General features: G+C 35.2%; 1 protein-coding gene across 1 annotated transcript in view; it reads right to left on the minus strand.

The window, feature by feature from the left end:
* cpne5b (copine Vb) overlaps nucleotides 1-20,828 on the minus strand; it is a 177,738-nt gene that overhangs the window by 104,159 nt on the left and 52,751 nt on the right. Inside the window, exons 4-6 of the mRNA XM_073825851.1 lie at nucleotides 9,189-9,292; nucleotides 8,616-8,655; nucleotides 7,630-7,706 (exon numbers count right to left, since the gene is read on the minus strand). Coding sequence (XP_073681952.1) covers nucleotides 7,630-7,706; nucleotides 8,616-8,655; nucleotides 9,189-9,292 — 221 coding nt within the window. The remainder of the gene's footprint in view (nucleotides 1-7,629; nucleotides 7,707-8,615; nucleotides 8,656-9,188; nucleotides 9,293-20,828) is intronic.

Genomic DNA, 20,828 nt, shown 5'->3' on the forward strand with positions numbered 1-20,828 from the left:
TTCATCCGCCATTCAAGCACACACACTTGATCTGTTGCATTTTTTTTGCGCTGAATATGCTCAGTGTTTTCCTCGCCTTTTTTCTCTCACGTCTCTCTTTCATCATCAAAACCCGACCTGCGACTCATAATTAATGTGAGGTCCAATTTCCTGAAGATTAAAGGCAAAACAATTAAAAGCAGTGGAGAAAGGAGGTGGAAATGGAGGAACAATTGCAGATAGAAGCCTTTGTTTGCTTGTTTGGAGAACCGCACTGAGGTCGTTTTGAAATGTATTATGCTGTCCAAAGAGCCTTTCGGCACAAAAAATGAGGAAAGAGAAAGAGAAAGAGCATAAAATGGTTTTGGTTGGAAAGATGTCAGTTCACTTTTGTTAACTTTCCCAAAAAAATGTTCAAATAGTTGAATTGCACCCTTAATGCACATTTTAAGTCTTCACACCTCTGTAATGATCAGCTCGGTTCATTTTAGAAGGGTCTGGGTTCATTTGGAATACTCACAAAATTCTAGTGAACCGCTCTGCCAAACGAGAAACCCTGCAAGTGTCCAACCTTTTGACATACAGAAAAGCAGCACTTTGAAATTAATTTGTTATTGCAGACATGTATGAATGTATTAGGGCTGGACAATAATTCAATATCAATATATATCACTATATATTTTATTTTTTAAATAGCGGTGATATAATTTTAAACACATTTCTGATATTTCGATAGCATTTTCAAAAAAGCTCGTCTCCAGCAACATGTTTGTCTTTTTGTTTTTGTTTTTTGCTTACTCTTTAGGAGGTTTCATAGACTTGGCAAATTCATTTTTTCAGAAGTTTGTAGGTACAGACATTTGTTGAGGGTGTTGTTGGCAGTTTTTCTAAGGCTTTTTTAATATTGTTCACATCAATATTGGAAATATATTGTATTGACCGAAATTGAGAAATATATTGTGATATAAATTTTGGCCATAGCGTCCAGCCCTAGTATGTACAGGATGTCACAAAAGTGAGTACACCCCTCAGCTTTTAGCAACCGTTTTAGTATATCTTCTCTATAGAAATCTATAGAAATTAAACTTGGATATATTTTAGAGTAGTCAATGTGCAGCTTGTATAGATTTACTGTCCTCTGAAAATAATTATTGTCAAAATAGCTGGTAACAACAGTGAGTACACCCTAAGGCGAATTCCTTAGATCATTACAACCAACAATGATCTCAAACAAATCTGGGATAAGTTACAACTGTAATGTTGATGTTTGGTAAATCCCTGACTCAAGTATGAGCAGCTGTAATAGCAATGCTTGACTTAGAGGTAGAGGAAATGTGCATGTGTTCACAGAGTGTCTTGTGGACAGAAGGGTTGGCTCCTGTAAAGACACAGCATAAATGTTCTTTAGGAGAGCTTATTAAACCGTTGAAAACAGATTGGTGTCCGGGCTGGAGTTCTCCCCCCTGAGACTCAGACATATGTGTGCTGAGAGCGCTGGGATTGTCTGGGACCACGATGGTGGGAAATGAACACAGAAACCTCACATATCTTCACTTTTGCTGTCTCTACATTTAATTAAACACTGACATTTACATCCACTGCAACATGTAATAGACCTCATTATGGTGGGGGGTCGTCCAGTACTTAAAGTTAGCTTCCTGACATCTGCAGATGGTGCTCATGCAAGGAGAGTCAAAGTATACTAATTGCAATACTTGTGGGATGTTCGGCAGCCCACTGCTGGGCTAAGCTTATATCAAAACTTTCAGGGATATATTGTTGAAATCTGAGGCACTTTCCAAGAATATTGTATGAAAAAAGGCTAGAAACAGTTTTTTAAAAGTTTGATATTTGTTCTTTTTCAACAAAGTATCAAGGACAGAAAGTGCTTAAGAAAACAACTGAAGGAAAATATGCAACGTTGCTTTTGTTTTGGAATCTTCAGAAAACTTTAACCTGATTTTTCTCTAAATCAACTCTGCTGACTCAATCGTCTTCAAACGGCCGTGGCTCATTTTTCATATAGGTATTTTGAAGGTATTTTAATGGGGAATGTGGAAATAGAGTGGAAAGAGCGTGAGAGTGAAAAAATGTGGGTCATACACACACACACACAATTTAGTTTGACCCTGAGGTTGACAAACAACATTTTAGGTCAATAAAAATTACTATACTATTAATCACAATGTACCTGTTTTTTTTTTTTTTTTGTTACAAAAAAAGAATGCAAATATTCAAATAAAGAGTAGTTTAATCATAAGCGAGTGATTCCGTCTTTTGTTTTAATGTTTGATTAACACTGAGCCAGATCTATATTAAGACCTACTGTAATGCATAGATCTAATATAACGTTACACATCGGATTTTTTTTCTAAGCATTAACTAAACGTTCATGTAAGACATAACAGATTATGTTTGTGTGCATTTCGCCAAGACATATTTTGCAATAATGAAAGTACAGGGAGAATTCAATATAAATATTCACAAAGCTGGAATGCTGCACTTTGCAACAATAGACTTACAAATTATGGTGAAAATCATATATATATATATATATATATATATATATATATATATAGTATATTCCTTTACTATATACAGTCAAAAACTAATAGATGTGGAATGTTAAATACATATTGCGGTCTACATTTAGTTTTGTTGGCTTTTGGTTTTCCTTGTTCTCCATACCTGTTCTGTCTCAGTTTATCATCTCTCTATTTAAACACTGAGATTATTATTATTATTAGCTTTTAACAACATTTGGAGAATTTGTAAAGTACAGTGGACAAGTAAAAAAAAAATAATAATAATTATAAAAAAATTCACAAATTATAGTGTTGAATACATTTATCAATGTCTCTTATTAAAGTTGTGGTTAGAAACATATCTTTTCCAGTTTTTAACAGGGTCCTATTATGCTCTTTTACAAAGTCTTTATTTTGTTTTGGGGGTGCACTAGAACATGCTCTCATGCTCAGTGGTTTGAAAAATGCATGATTTTTCGCATAATTTACATTATTACAATAGCTTTCTCCCCAGGCTGGCACAAATGAGTCGATTAGTTCTGTGTTTGATGAAGGTCTGCCTTCCGAAAAAACTAAATGTGTTGTGATTGGTTAGCAGTGCCACTGCATTGCAATTGAAATTGAATTGCAATTGAAATCAAACATGAAAGCATTTAGAAAACAAACGCTGTAGTCCAAAGGAGCCCTTCGTTGTAGTTCTAAATATCTCCCTTTGGAGTGGACTTTGAGATTTGAAACTTTGTAGATGTTTTTATGCCCAAACATACACACTGGCTAAAATTCAAAAAGTGAAAAAGCATAATAGGACCCCTTTAGGTTTGTCAGTAGTTAAATTTTTTTTATGTAAATTTAGTGTCAGGACTGTTAGTTTTACTGTTTTTTTTTTCTTGCTTGCTTGCTTTCTTTTTGTAAATTACAATTTTAAACAGTAAAACTTACAAGTTGTTTTGTAAAAATGCCTATATATATATTTCTGTTTTTTACAGAGAGATTCTTGCAAGCACAGTTGTTTTTTGTTGTTGTTCCTGTAAAAACAAACATTTTGCCACTGTATCCAATAGTTACCACTCCAATGAAAAAGTAACTGTTGATATAACAAAAAATAAATAAATAACAGTGCACTAAATTATGCCCTATAAACGGAAAGTGGCATATAAGATCTCTGAAAAATTGTATGAATCTTCCGTACCTATACGAGTCTCAGATCTTCAAAACCTTGACACGTCCGAGGCAGGCTAGGCAGACATTAAACTTTCAGGTTTACTGATTTTAGATCTTTTTCATCAATGTCACGAAAGCCTCCTGTGGTCAGCATCTCTTTGGATGCCTGCAGGGGGATGCAGGCTTAACGCAGCTTGCGCACGACACCAGCAGCAGAGCAAAACTGAATTTCTCATGGACGTGAGAGAAACACACATGCTGACAGTGAATATCCTCAGACTTTGCTCACACCGCCTCAAAAGCGTACTGCGTTATCCCTTTCAGTTTATTAGATGGTCCAGAAGCCTGAAAGAGGCAATTTAGTGTGTGTTTGCTGGACTTTATGATTCCAGTTATTCCCTCAAGGACGCTTTCCTTGAGTTAATCAATGGAAAACATGTTCACGTTCTCCACACGCACACATACTTTGAGCTTTGAACACTGATTTCACTGAGCTAGAGAGGATTCAGGGGAATACGGATTGTGCGTTTCACGTGCGAAGGCCTAGGACCGGGGTAATTTTCCGAACAATATAGATATTTGCATGAATGTAGAGCTTGTGTAAATGCCTTTCAGCTCACAAATGATTTCAATGCTAAACAACAACATGAGTTACTGTATTGCATTGTTTTCCAGCTAATTCCAGCTCTCATTAAAAGTTGTGTCTGCCTTGGGAGTAATACGTGATTCTGCTTTTGTAAGACAGAGAACAAAAACTTATGGAGAAAAGGAAAAAATGCATGTCTCAACATTTTTACACCAAGGAAACTATCCTCTGACAAGTTTACCCACAATGCACGGTTAAAGCTAATGAGGATCGCAAGCTAAGGCTCGAAATCTGTTGATCTCACACATCAGGGTACCTCTCTAATTAAAGAGTTTCTCAGCCAGAAATATTGCGCTCCACGATCAGACTCCATCTGGATGGACCTGCTCTAGCAGGGCCAATGACGGGGAAACAAAAAGACTAACAATGCTTTTGAAAAAATGGGCCACAGACGACTGCTTTTGCTAATGTGTCCTCTGCCAACACTGAAACAGCCAACAGAAACAAGCAGGGTGCAAAATTAACACTTGCCAAGCGCCAAATGCGAGTAAAAATTGGTTTTGGCGTGTAAATAAAACAGAGTTAACTTGCCAGTAACCTGATTAGGAACATTATACATGGTGTACATCGAAGGAACGAATCAAATTGCAACTTATAAATGTAATGTAATTTATCACAATGAAATGGGCTGGCTGACATAAATATGTTTTTTTCAATATGCAAATTATATATAAAAAATATGAAACATATTGTATAGCATTTTATTATATTACACTTTAATTTGACACTATGTTATTCTTTATATGAATTTTTTGAAAAAAGTCACTTGTGCTCACCAAAGTTGCATTTATTTGATAAAAAAATACAGTAATATTGTGAAATATTACAATGCATAATAACCATCCATTTAAAAAGTAATTTATTTCTGTGATCAAAGCTGAATTTTCAGCTTCATTACTCTTTCATGACAGTCTTCAGTGTCACATGATCTTTCAGAAATCACTATACCATGCTGATTTGCTCAATGTTGGAAATATTTTGTGGAAACCATTATTTTTTTAGGGTTTTTGATGAATAGAAAGTACAAAAGAACAGCATTTGTTTGAAACAGAATTTTTGTGCAACAATGTAAAAGTAAATTTATTGCATCCTTACTGAATAAAAGTACTAATTTATTTTTTAAAACAATGACCAAGTTTTCTGTATTTTATATATAAAATATTATATTGTTATTAAAGTATTTATATAATAACAGTATATAAAATATTTTTAGATATATGATATAAACATTTCTTTCTTTATTTATAAAAACATTAGTTTATTTATTTGTTTATTTGCTTTGGTATTTAATGTATTTATTAGTATTATTATATTTGTGTTATATATTTGATAACTCTTATTAATACATATTACATGTACTTGCTGTAGTAATAACAGTAAATTATACCTAATTACATGCAACTAACCATAAACCAAACCTTTTTCCTTATCCTGCATGTTAGAAAATAACATTAGGGTCATTCTACACAAATGTCCACTTTTGGTATGGCAAGATGTCTAAAAATGTATTTCTTTTTCTAACATTTAAACTTAAACCACATTATTAGATTAACTTTTGACTTTATGAATACACATAAATGACATCTTAATGTTTTTGAATTTATTTATTTATTTATTTGTGCATTTATTTAAAGACCATAAAGTACCATTTTTGTCACTGGTGTTACCTTACATCTTTGGCAATACTAAAGGTATTATTAAATATTAAATGTTATTTCTCTTTTTATTTGCACAAATAGTCAGTTACAGAAAAATAATAAAAATGCAAGAAAAAAAGGAGATTATGTTTTATTTACTTAATGTGACAGAAAAAAAACACAGTAACACCAGCGACATACATAAGGAAGGTAATACCAGTGACAATTTTTCCTGAATTTTTTTTTTTTCAAAAGGCTGCTGCAAGGTATCAAACCACATGTTGTCAGTCATGGTACTGTACACTCATTAAATTAAGTAGTTTAATCCATTTGCATTCTAGTTTTTTACAATTCCCTAACAATTCCCACACCAGTGACCTCAACTAAAAGCATAATATGAAATCATGAGATAAATGAGAAAATTTATGATAACTATAAAGGGACGATGGACTTATCATGGGCCTTTCTTCATAGATCTTCAGAAAATAGGAAGAAGGAAGTCAAATTATGTCATCAGTGTGATTTTTATTTAAAAATAAAAGATTATTCTTAAACAACTCCAGGGGAACCACTGTTTTCATTACATATTTTATAATATTTTTCAGCATTTTGTCTTTTTGTTTCTTTAATGCCATTTATATCATATATTTGATAGTTGACATTATTTTGATATATATTGATATTTGACATTATTGTATTTTAATTTGTAGAAACTAACTCAAAATAAAGTTTTTAACCTCAAAATAAAACACTTTTCCTCTGTACATGGCTGTGGGGATGAGCAGTTTTGTTTTAGAACAGAAAAAATTTGATTTCCATAGAATGACCCATTATTTAGTAGTTAAATGTGTAATTACACATTAAGGCGAGACACTGCAGGTGAATAGGGTAAACAAATTAACTAAGTGTTATCACCTTACTTACCCAGATGATTGATTACATTGGTAATTGCAAACATTTTTTATGTTACAAGTTTTCTAAAATGTTAGGTTTAAATATACAAATGAGCCATTATGCACTAATTTGCATACATTTCTAGTACAAAAATCTAAACACTGGATCAAGTCAGTTTCAAAATTCTTGTTAATTTTTTTGACATATTAGAGTCAATTTTTTTACAGAGGGGATATTGGGTATCTCATTTTGCCACTCCATAATGTACCATTTTTGGGAGAGTAAAATGTTGTATAAAATCAAGCTAATTGTATATGAACAAATCACCCTGTAAAAACCTTCAGGATATAGACAGGAATAAAAATGTAAAGTTTGGTGTGTGTAAGTGCTACTGAAGTGGACATTTATGGCTCAGTGTAGGAGAAAACAATTATTTTGAGAAAATGGCCTTTAAAAATAATAGATAAAGTGCTATAAAAGAAACACATAACAGTGTCGTTTGGGTGTTTTCTTTCTACTAGTCTGAAAAAACACCTTATGAAAAAGCCCAAAATCTCAAATTTGACAGGTGCATGAAAAAAAAACTTAACAAGAGTCTTAACAAGAGTTCCTTAAAAATGTGCAATCACGTATTATTTTAATAATCTAAAAAATAAGGTAAGAATAAAGAAATAAATCATGTCTGCTAGATGTACCCAACACTGGCAGGTGTGTCTAATACTGGACCCTGGAAACAAGCCAGCACACACACTTCTCAAAACACAGCTGTGATTTGAATTCTACTCACCCAAGAGGTTTCTCTAGTCGGCTGGCCGGCGACCCCACAATTTCGCCCAGTGTGCAGAACATCTGGCCAAGAAAGTCCTGGATGGAGTGGGTAGGATCAAGCAGAAGAGGCGGTAAGAGCTTATCAAATTCGACAAATACCAACGCTCTGCCCTCGTGTTATAGTAGTGAATTGAAAGGCAAGGACGTACGTATAGTTCAAGGGGCTTCTGGGAAGGAGCACGGCCATGTTTACAATAGAGCACAGCATGTAACAGAAAGCACAAGACACAAATACAATACCAGCCACACAGACCACATCACACACAGTTTGGGGGATAATCAGACCAGTGAAGATAGTGAAGATTAGTGGATCTACACGATAGCTTTGCATGCATTAAATGAAATGTCATGAGGATCACAGGAATGGAGAGGAATGTAAATAAAGAATATCCAAATATATTGTATTTTCACAATTATTTTGATTTACTTCTTTATTCTGCATAAGTAAACATGCCAATTGAGTCAGACAAAAACTGTACTTCATTTTTAAATAATAACAGATACTGTAGTGTTGTTATCCAAAACTTAATCCTATACACTCTTAAAAATAAAGGTGCTTTAAAAGGTTCTTCACAGCGATGCCATAGAAGAACCATTTTTGGTTCCACAAAGAACCATTCAGTCAAAGGTTCTTTGAAGAACCATTTCTTTCTTGAGTTTTTATAATCTGAAGATTCAGATGTTTAAGGTTCTTTATAGAACCATTTAGACAAAAAAGGTTCTTCTATGGCATCGTGAAGCACCTTTATTTTTAAGAGTGTTTTCACGACATCACCCTCAAATGTGAAAGAAAACTTAACTGAAATATCTAATGTCATTAAAAATTTAAAGCAACAACATCTCTTTCTCTTAAAAAAGATGAGTGCATTCCGAAATATATTTGGATATTTTTTTTTTGCATATAAAATGTTTTTAATCAGGTTACATGAAGGTCACATTACTTACGTGTTTGGAAAGATCGGGACTTTTAGAGTCAACATCATATCTGAATGAAGTAGAAAATAGCATACAAAAAACATTGTCAACCAAAGTCTTCATTCACATTGAGTAGCTAATTAAAAGATAAGCCAAAAAAGACTGACTTTAAAATAAAACAATTCTTTAATGGTTAGAAAAATGTTTCATGTGAGCGTGCATAACAACAAATAGGTCAAACATGCTTGTCATTGACAGACAAGTTTCATAATGTAAAAACTATTGCACTTTATTAAAGCAATTAATTTGCAACTAGATTCATAAACCATTCTTCTTAAATGATATTATCTTCTAATTTTCTGCCCTAAGAATAAAGTTAAGAATATTTTGTATTTCCAAAAACATTGGGAAACTTAAAAATGTCCTTTTTTTCTTAAGAATAAAGAAAAAGTGAATTCTTGAAAAGTGTTTTTAAAAATCATTGTCTTAAGGTTAGGATAACTTGTCTTAAATCCCTAAAGGTGAGATGTGTAATGATTTTTGTAATGATGTGTAATGATCCCTGCCCTCCAGGACAGGGATCAAAAGTAAAAAAAAACTCACAAATCAAAACGCAGGGTCTGCTTCTCCTCAAAGAAGTAGTCCAGGATGTACTTCCTGACAAAGTCCGGATTTAGCGTGTTGTCAATCACCTCTGTTCTTCCAAACTAGAAAGTGGATTAGAGACAGCGGAGGAGTCAGAGAGAGGAAGAAAAGAAGGTGAGAAAATGAAATTGGATATATAAGGTAACAAATAAGTATTAGGGGACAAAAAAAAAAAACTAGAATTGGAAAAGTTTGGTACAAAACACAGCAGAGATGAGAATTAAAACTGAAATCACAACTCCTCTAATAAAAATTGTGTAATGTCACTGATTTTGCTCTCTTTCTCCCTTGTTACTGTCCTTTTGCTTTACTCTCCTTCTGTCCTCCAGAGACTCGTCTAAAGCTGGAGGGTTGGTTCGCTTGAGGTGTGCGCTCTTGTGCGAGGACTGGAAAGGTTTAGTGAAACTTTAAGTTCTCAGTGGCTGCACTAATTACAGCGGTGTTGCTACTCGACAGCTCTGAAGATCGGTGACAATTATGTCTGCTTAATTAGAGGGGGACTTCAGCCAAACAGTGTGCTATATTCCTCTGAAGCCCAGCTAGGGGCACCTCACTCCATCATTAACCCCTTTCCCCTTAAAAAAAAAAAGACTAAATAATTGGACAGGTTCCGTCCCTGCTTTCTAAGGCTAAATGTGCTACAAACGAATTGAGGCCACCTTTTGACACTTAACTGATCTGAGCCAATGTTTGTATAGTGGCCTGCATTTCACCTAGAGGCATTGGGACTTTTCATGCGATATATGTCAACCATAAATTATTCAGTGTCAGAAAAGTTTACATAAATGAATAAATAGCCTGCAAACAGAGTCTGTTTCCATAAACTGATATTGAAAAGATTAAAAAAACAACGACTCTTGTAGAGAGTTTACATTACTCTGTGGATCATAAAGTGTTTTTCACACTTTACACAGTGGTTCTTAACCAGGAAACAGGGACAACTCAAGATAGAAAAAAAATTAAATAAAAAATCAAGATGTCAACTGAAATTATATTTCTTTTAGCCCTTAATTCTGTATTATTTTATTTAAAAAGCATACCGAATACACTGCAAAAATGCTTTTCTTACTTAGATTTTTTGTCTTGTTTCCAGCCAAAATATTTTAAAAATCTTAAATCAAGAAGGATTTTCTAGACAAGTAAAAATTATTTTCTTGTTTTCAGAAAAAAAAAAAATCAAAATTAAGTGAGTTTTTGCTTAGAACGAGCAAAATAATCTACCAATGGGGTAAGCAAAAAATCTTATTTCAAACAGAAAACAAAATTATTTTTCTTACCGCATTGGCAGAATATTTTGCTTGTTTCCAGCAAAAACTCACTTAATTTTGACTATTTTTTTTCTGAAAACAAGAAAATAATTTGGGAGACCAGCTAAAACCAGCTACATCCAGCTTAAACCAGCTAAGACCAGCCAATCAGCTTAGGCTGGTTTTAGCTAGTCTTCCAGCCTGGTCTTAGCTGGTCATAGCTGGTCAACAGGCTGGTTTTAGAGGGATTTTGGCCACTTCCTTAGCTGGGCTGCGTTCTCCGATAACGTTGTCTCTTAGCGCGCTACGAAGACTGAAAAGGTACACCTTAACTACAAGTATACCTTTCCTATGTGTGTTCTCCGAACTATACCTTGGGATGTTGCTTAAGGTAAACCTTCTTAAGTGCGACCTTAGCAGGTGCTGTCCATGGTGGAGGTGCTGAATAGGTTGATATCGATGCCTCGATGATCGATTGTGCGCTCTTTCCTGCATAGCGGTATAGGTAAAGTATTGAAAAAACAATGTTCTTTATAAATGAGCGTTTTAGAAATAGTATAAACTGCATTTATCGGGGCTCATTAAAATATGTACATGCAGAAATAAATATGTGTATGGATTTATAATTTAGCAAGTGAGCAATCCCACATCCTCACGGCCATACGTGTGTTAATGTTCTCCACAACGTATGCTGATTACCCACTAGCCGTATCAAATTATTGGCGTAAATCGCCACACTGTATATAAATAATATATAATATAATATAATGCATACGCCAAAGTCCAATTTTGCGTGCATATGATACGCCAATCCTTCCCATTAACTTCAATTGAGAGAGGATGCGTACAAATACCACGCATCATCTTTTATATAGATGATATATATTTATATATCATATATATATATTTATACTACAGGGCCGTTGAATGCTTGAATCTGATTGGCTGACGAACGTTCTAGAGGTGTGCATTATATTCAGGGATACGCACGGCGAACGTAGTTCCAGGTAGCTTTAGACCGCAGTGCATGTCTATATCACTTCGCCATACGATTTCAGTTATTTCAAAGGTCCTTACAGCCCAAAACAGCAAAATAACCAAAACCCACAATGACACTGGCCAAACTAATAAATACAGTAAACATCAGGATAAAAACGACAGATTATTTCCATGTTTTTTTCCACAATATATTACGTTTTATTATGTACGGAAAGCACAAACTCTCTTTCTCTCGCCCTCTCTCACTCACCTCACAGACGCACACACATAACTTACAGTTTGCTCTCACGTTAGCATTCGCGCTAATGTTGTTAGCGCTGCTCTGACGATTAACAACTTAAAAACGACATGACAGCTCTCACACGCGAGGTAACAACGGCGTGGTCTTGAAGAAAGTGAACTTAAAGTTTAACTGTTAGTAGAGATGATGCTGCCAGTCACCTTTGAGAGACACAGACGTGAGAGAGGTAAAGTCATACACTTAGTTTCTCTCCCTCACTCTTTCCGTCTGTCTGCTTGTCTTTCGGTCTGTCTAAACTTCATTATTAACGGCATTATTTTGCTATTAACAGCCCAAGCGTCGTTACTAGTTCTAAAATGACGTTTTGGAACTAGCAACGAAGCGGTTGAATGAGCTGCGTAAGAAATTAATCCTACTCACAATAGCATTTTAAGGATAAAAACGGGACGAATGTCTTGAAATATATCATTTGATCGATGTCTTGAGGTGTGGTAACTGTAGTATAAGCGGAATAATTGACTTCGGTCCGTAGAATTCTACGAAAATAATGCACACCCGAGGTGTAACGGCCACTCCGCTTCGCGTCGTGACCGCATCACCACCTCGGGTGTGCATTATTTTCTAAGAATTCTACGGCCCGTCGTCAATTATTCCTTACATATATATATATATATATATATATATATATATATATATATATATATATATATATATATCATAATATATATATATATATATATATATATATATATATATATATATATATATATATATATATGGTATTTGTACGCATCCTCTCTCCATTGAAGTTAATGGGAAGGATTGGCGTATCATATGCACGCAAAATTGGACTTTGGCGTATGCATTACACGCTATTGCGCTCCGTGGACGGCTCCGTCTTTGTTTTAAAACAAGTTCTCGCTGTCTCACTGCCATAGCTATGAAGTTTGTGTAAACTCATCTTTCTTTATATAGACTCCTAAGCCTTTTCTGTCAAATGGTTCGCCAGCTGATGTGCCTTGAGATAGTAATTAAAAAAGCTAACAACCATTAGTGTAGGCTATGGAAACTGTATTAATGAAAACACTTTCACTGGGTGTAGGCCATTAGGTATTTTATGTGTACAATTTTAAAGTAAAGTAAAAATGTAATTTTAATACTTAATCAGATTTTATATTAAATGTTCATATAAAATTTTCTATGTGTAATTAAACTGCGATGTAAAAAAGCTTTTTGCGTAGTGGTGGCCACTAGCGGTATGCTAAGAGCGCTCCAGACCAACCTTACGAACGTATGACTTACAGAAGGTATACTTAACTAAGAAGGTTTCGGAAAACACGTATTAACGATAAGGTACTTCTTAAGGTACAACTTAAGAACGACGTAGCGTTAAGGTGGTTTCGGAGAACGCAGCCCTGGTCTGGTTGGGAAACCAGCTGGAACAACCAGCTAAAATCAACTACTTCCAGCTAAGACCAGCCAAGCAGCTTAGGCTGGTTTTAGCTGTGTTTATTTTTTTTATTTTTTTTTTCAGCAGGGCATTGAATGCAGTTATTTTGAGTTTGTGGACCATTCAGGTAACACAGTATTAAGAATCAAGCAAATGTAAACTTTCGAATGGGGTTATTTTTATATAAATAAATCCTATTCAGGCCATCACTAAAACAATAACATCCATTTTGTATGATCCCTCTTATTTTGGTAAAATAATTTAAAATATGTGCAAAAAAAAATTGTTTTATTTTCAGGCATTGAAAACATTGTTCTTTCAAAAAATGTATAGTCACATAATTGTTTATATGAATCACATTGTTAAAGGTGCACGTGCTGGACGGACGAGACGAGAGACAAGATTACAATAAACACTATATTTAATATCTTCTTAGAATATACAGGCAGGAACAGGCAGGAACACAAAGAACATCCACTCACGTTGACATTAAACGATTAAAGACCGACAGTAAACTGAACTCAAAGACAAACTTATAAAGGGTGACTAATCATTGAAGACAGGTGATGGGGATTGAGACAAACGAGGGCTAAACCAAATCACACAGATCAATGGGGGGAGACAATGGGAGAAACCAATGACAAACAGACAGAACTATGACATTCATTAATGTATTTTTAAATATTATATCTGGAAATAAAATATGCTCATCACATCAATGCCCATAAATAGTAGTAGTTTCTGTACAGATAATAGGGGAAAGATGTTCAAGCCAAATGCGAAACCTTGTGAAGGTCAGCAGTTCAAATTACTTATGCAACAATTAAGTAACAACTTTAATTGCAGTAACCACAAAGAGCTTTCAACCATCTTATGAATAAAACCTAATTAGAAAACAAGCAGTGCACTGCTGTGCTGGCAGAAATGAACCTTTCAGACTGTTCTGTTAATTTCAAATCAACAAGCTAAATGCTATATAAAGAGGGCCTTAATTATTAGCAATTATTGACAGATGTGTGCAATTGCTATAATCAGTCCTCATCTAAAACAGATAGATGGCAGTTCTCTCTGTAGACTGGATATGAATGTTGTACTGTACGTTTCATTTTGCACAGAGAAAGAACTAAAAGGTCTATGTAGCTTTGCAATTACTTTGTCAGGAACGACAGCCATGAAGCCTCGTAATTAAAATGTTTGTTGATAGAATATGCTAAGCTGTTTCTGCCTTCACTGTGCTCATGATTTCCAAACACTCTGAATTTTATTTCAGCTTGTTAAAACTGAAATGAAGCAAGTAAAGACTTGATGATTGATACCTACGCTAAGTTCAGCCCCCTTGATAAGTAACTAGCTCGGATAAGCTTAACAGAATGTCCCGTAGGAACAAGATTAGTTATTATCGCTCATAATATGACCTGAGTTACACATTAGTTACATTGATTAAACTTGAAGCATGTTTTGATGCAAGTACTTATTGATGTGCTGCATGTTCAGCTGGGAATAAAGACCAACACAGCATGCAAGGCTTAGAAACAGAGGGAAAGAATACTGTTCATAGGAATACTTCACTACATGAGTTACTTCATTACAATAGATTTGGAATCAAGTCTGAAGTCTTTAACCTGGAGTTTGAGTGAAGTCTGAAGTCTTTAACCTAAAGTCCGAGTCTAGTCTGAAGTCTTTAACCTGGAGTCCGAGTCAAGTCTAAAGTCTTTAACCTGGACTCCGAGTCTAGTCTGAAGTCTTTAACCTGGAGTCTGTGTCAAGTCTGAAGTCTTTAACCTGGAGTCTGTGTCAAGTCTGAAGTCTTTAATCTGGAGTCCGAATCAAGTCTGAAAGCTTTAACCTGGAGTCCCAGTCAAGTCTGATGTCTTTAACCTGGAGTCTAAGTCAAGTCTGAAGTCTTTAATCTGGAGTCCCAGTCAAGTCTGAAGTCTTTAACCTGGAGTCCGAGTCAAGTCTGAAGTCTTTAACCTGGAGTCCAAGTCAAGTCTGAAGTCTTTAACCTAAAGTCTGTGTCAAGTCTAAAGTCTTTAACCTAAAGTCTGAGTCAAGTCTAAAGTCTTTAACCTAAAGTCTGTTTCAAGTCTGAAGTCTTTAACCTGGAGTCCGAGTCAAGTCTAAAGTCGTTAAACTGGAGTCTGAGTCAAGTCTAAAGTCTTTAACCTGGAATCCGAGTCAAGTCTGAAGTCTTTAACCTGGAGTCCAAGTCAAGTCTAAAGTCATTAACCTGGAGTCCGAGTCAAATCTAAAGTCTTTAACCTGGAGTCTGAGTCAAATCTGAAGTCTTTAACCTGGAGTCCGAGTCAAGTCTGAAGTCTAAAATCTGGAGTCCCAGTCAAGTCTGAAGTCTTCAACCTGAAGTCCCAGTCAAGTCTAAAGTCTTTAACCTGGAATCTGAGTCAAGTCTAAAGTCGTTAACCTGGAGTCCCAATCAAGTCTGAAGCCTTTAACCTGGAGTCCCAGTCAAGTCTGAAGTCTTTAACCTGGAGTCCGAGTCAAGTCTGAAGTCTTTAACCTGGAGTCCGAGTCAAGTCTAAAGTCGTTAACCTGGAGTCCAAGTCAAGTCTAAAGTCTTTAACCTGGAGTCAGAGTCAAGTGTGAAGTCTTTATCCTGAAGTCCGTGTCAAGTCTGAAGTCTTTAACCTGGAGTCCGAATCAAGTCTGAAGTCTTTAACCTGGAGTCCCAGTCAAGTCTGAAGTCGTTAAACTGGAGTCTGAGTCAAGTCTAAAGTCATTAACCTGGAGTCCGAGTCAAATCTAAAGTCTTTAACCTGGAGTCCCAGTCAAGTCTGAAGTCTTTAACCTAAAGTCTGTGTCAAGTCTGAAGTCTTTAACCTGGAGTCCAAGTCAAGTCTGAAGTCTTTAACCTAAAGTCTGTGTCAAGTCTAAAGTCTTTAACCTAAAGTCTGAGTCAAGTCTAAAGTCTTTAACCTAAAGTCTGTTTCAAGTCTGAAGTCTTTAATCTGGAGTCCCAGTCAAGTCTAAAGTCTTTAACCTGGAGTCCCAGTCAAGTCTGAAGTCTTTAACCTGGAGTCCGAGTCAAGTCTAAAGTCGTTAAACTGGAGTCTGAGTCAAGTCTAAAGTCATTAACCTGGAGTCCGAGTCAAATCTAAAGTCTTTAACCTGGAGTCCCAGTCAAGTCTAAAGTCTTTAACCTAAAGTCTGAGTCAAGTCTAAAGTCTTTAACCTAAAGTCTGTTTCAAGTCTGAAGTCTTTAATCTGGAGTCCCAGTCAAGTCTAAAGTCTTTAACTTGGAGTCCCAGTCAAGTCTGAAGTCTTTAACCTGGAGTCCGAGTCAAGTCTAAAGTCGTTAAACTGGAGTCTGAGTCAAGTCTAAAGTCATTAACCTGGAGTCCGTGTCAAGTCTGAAGTCTTTAACCTGGAGTCCGAATCAAGTCTGAAGTCTTTAACCTGGAATCCCAGTCAAGTCTGAAATCTTTAACCTAAAGTCTTTGTCAAGTCTGAAGTCTTTAACCTGGAGTCCAAGTCAAGTCTGAAGTCTTTAACCTAAAGTCTGTGTCAAGTCTAAAGTCTTTAACCTAAAGTCTGAGTCAAGTCTAAAGTCTTTAACCTAAAGTCTGTTTCAAGTCTGAAGTCTTTAATCTGGAGTCCCAGTCAAGTCTAAAGTCTTTAACCTGGAGTCCCAGTCAAGTCTGAAGTCTTTAACCTGGAGTCCCAGTCAAGTCTGAAGTCTTTAACCTGGAGTCCGAGTCAAGTCTAAAGTCGTTAACCTGGAGTCTGAGTCAAGTCTGAAGTCTTTAACCTGGAGTCTGAGTCAAGTCTAAAGTCATTAACCTGGAGTCCGAGTCAAGTCTAAAGTCTTTAACCTGGAGTGGAGTCAAGTCTGAAGTCTTTAACCTGGAGTCCGAGTCAAGTCTGAAGTCTTTAACCTGGACTCCGAGTCAAGTCTGAAGTCTTTAACCTGGAATCCGAGTCAAGTCTAAAGTCGTTAACCTGGAGTCCCAGTCAAGTATGAAGTCTTTAACCTGGAGTCTGTGTCAAGTCTGAAGCCTTTAACCTGGAGTCTGTGTCAAGTCTGAAGCCTTTAACCTGGAGTCCCAGTCAAGTCTGAAGTATTTAACCTGGAGTCTAAGTCAAATCTGATGTCTTTAACCTGGAGTCCGAGTCAAGTCTAAAGTCATTAACCTGGAGTCCGAGTCAAGTCTAAAGTCTTTAACCTGGAGTCCGAGTCAAGTCTGAAGTCTTTAATCTGGAGTCCCAGTCAAGTCTGAAGTCTTTAACCTGGAGTCCGAGTCAAGTCTAAAGTCGTTAACCTGGAGTCCCAGTCAAGTATGAAGTCTTTAACCTGGACTCTGAGTCTAGTCTGAAGTCTTTAACCTGGAGTCTGTGTCAAGTCTGAAGCCTTTAACCTGGAGTCCCAGTCAAGTCTGAAGTATTTAACCTGGAGTCTAAGTCAAATCTGAAGTCTTTAACCTGGAGTCCCAGTCAAGTCTAAAGTCTTTAATCCGGAGTCCCAGTCAAGTCTGAAGTCTTTAACCTGGAGTCCAAGTCAAGTCTGAAGTCTTTAACCTGGAGTCCAAGTCAAGTCTGAAGTATTTAACCTGGAGTCCAAGTCAAGTCTGAAGTATTTAACCTGGAGTCCAAGTCAAGTCTGAAGTCTTTAACCTGGAGTCCAAGTCAAGTCTGAAGTATTTAACCTGGAGTCCGAGTCAAGTCTGAAGTCTTTAACCTGGAGTCCAAGTCAAGTCTGAAGTATTTAACCTGGAGTCCGAGTCAAGTCTGAAGTCTTTAACCAGGAGTCAGCGTCAATTCTGAAATCTTTGTCGCTGGAGTCTGAGTCAAGTTTCGAGTCTTTGGTCTTAAGTCTGAGTCGAGTCTCAAGTCATTTAATTGCTTGCTAAAAAATCCCATTCAGAACCCTAATGTTCCTATTTACAAAGTTGTTTTATAGGCTATAGACAAAATGTATGATCTGCTTTTTTTTTTTCTTTTTTTTTTAAGGTTAAGATTTACAGTTAATGGACATCCAGCCTGTTACTTATATGTTTTAATCAATTACCATGTTCAAAACTGTTTTTCTGTAATCAAATTCTATAATAAGAGTCCTTTCCTTACCATGACTCATAAGGAAATATGTGACACAGATATTACAAAACCATACAAATAAAGTATTTATTTTTAATACAAGTCAGGGCTATTAAATTAAAGATCCAAGATGCACGGCCTCTATATTTTCTTTCAAGCAGAGGTCCAGAAATTTTTATTTATTTATTTATTTATTTTATTACATGTATTGTATTTACATTTAGATACATGAGAGGCCATGTGACAAAATACTGTTTCTGTTCAGGGTTTTCATCCTGAAATCTATAATCTGAATTCTTTTTACTTAAATGCATTATCTAATAAAAACGTCTACAATAATCAAAATGTTCTCATCTTGAGCAGAAAAGAATGATAACCAGCAGTTTAAGTTATATTCCAGCCATCTAACAACAATGTTCCTAATTACAGGTACATGATTATTTTTAAATGTTCCTACAAATTAATAAAGCTTAATTTAGATCAGAAACATCTTGTCACATCTGGTTTGAACAGTCAGAGCCATAGGTTATTGATAGATAAATAGTAAGAAAAATAACTAGATCTGCAGCATTGTTGAAAGTAATTATCATTTTGCTGCTCGCCGTGTTTCTGTTGTTAAATTTACCGCGTCATGGCACCAGTACGCGTCCGGAGAGAAAGAGAAAGCAAACAGAGCTTTAGATAAAAATACTAAAGTATATAGCGCTAAAATATATTTGCTATAAACAAATATGCGCTTGTTATGTGATTCGCTCATGCTGCTCACTTAAAATTGTGCTGCTGTTTTTGCTCATGGTCCGAAGGGATGCCTTTTGAATATCAGTTATATAAGTATTTAAGCATAAAAGATTTGAGTTGCTTTTAAAATATTCACAAGTCCTTTTCCTCGAGTGATGTCTGGAGCCATTTTAGGTAGAGTCTGAAGTAACCTTTTAAAACATTTGTATCCAGCTACAATATGAGTCCTCTCTTCATATTGTTTTGTCAATCAGAAATGATAAGAAATACATGCAGCACTGTTTAATGAAAACAGCCTCAAAACAGTTCTAAACAAATATGTTGGTAGATTTTGACGTGAGAGGACAAGAGAGAATGGAGAAAGTGTTATTATAGATTAGGATTTCTATTTTGGCAAGAAGCCGACGGTTTAAAGTTTTAAACACTGTAATTATGAATTTGTTGATTTTTTGCTTTTCACAAGACGTTAATTGATGGACTGGAGTGCTGATTTTATCAGTGTTTGGCACCCATTCACTGCAGAGGATCCATTGGTGAGTAAATGATATAATGCCAAATTTCCCAAAACCTGCTATAAAATTGCTGTTTTGCAGTTTGCTGACTTCATTTAAACTATTTGTTGTTTTGTCATTATTGTCATTATTGAATTTTTGTACAGGTATGAGCTCATATTTTTAACATTTGTTGATTGCCACTGTTTTTAGAGTACACTGCCTAGAGTACACTGTAAAAAGTTTTCACCAGAGTTCAGCAGCTGCCTTAAAATTTTAAGTTAAATCAGCTTAAAACTACAAGTCATTTTAACTTATTACAATAAAAATTAGTTGATTTAACTTGTGAGTTGAAATTACTTAAGTTGAATTACTTAACATTTTAAGGTAGCTGCTAAACTTAAGTTTTTAAGTTGAAACCGGTGAAAACTTTTTACAGTGTATATTCAACCACGTATATGTGTTGCTGGATATCTCAGTCTTGTAAAATGTTTTACAAGCAAAGACAATGTTGTCTACATATTAGATCCAAGTTATCCATTAAGATGTCTATAACAATTCACTGTTTGTCATTTGTAAACAAACACAAAACTGATACATTAAAAAATAAATGACCTCAACGACATTAATTGTTGTTTTAGTTGCTGTGACAAGAATTTTTCTATTAGCAAAATCAGCATTGCATGAACAAACAAATTTACGTTGGCTAAACAAGGTATCTTTACTACTTGTTGAGAGAGCTCAAAATCTTACTGCATCAAGTTGCCTTATTTTATTTATTTTTTCTCTCTATTTTCTACAGAGTTTTACAAACTGAGGGTGAGGAAATTTTCAACACATTTTCATTTTTAGCTGAACTGTTGCTTTAAGTCCTCCTTATTATTACAAATGACCCAGCAACGATGATGCACTATATATTTAGACAATTTTAAATGTATTATCTAAACACAAATTGTCATTGGATTTACATTATAAAATAGCAAAAGTGTGACTGATAAAACAGGAATTTCAACATTTCTAAAAGTAAGCCTAGTCTGTAATATTTTAAGGTGAAGAGTAAATTGTATTTTGAAGTTAATAATTTAAAAATTATTAAACAATTCTCCATGTTGCTATTGTTATACATTATTTCTGGTCCATATAAAGCTCTTTAATAATGTAGCTGTAATGTAAATTTACAAAAAACATTTGGTTCATACTTCGTTCAGTACGGAAAGGTTATACAAAACTCCTGGCCTATGGTTTAGGCCACTGACAACAAGCGCACATGCACACAAAAATGTACGCAAGTCTCTTATTGTTTATTGAACTGTATAAAATCAATATCACATTTGTGATCATGCTGCTTTTTTATGATATTATAACTATATAAAATGATATAAA

This window comes from Garra rufa, chromosome 20 (assembly GCF_049309525.1).
Source record: "Garra rufa chromosome 20, GarRuf1.0, whole genome shotgun sequence".
NCBI classification, from domain to species: Eukaryota; Metazoa; Chordata; class Actinopteri; order Cypriniformes; family Cyprinidae; genus Garra; species Garra rufa.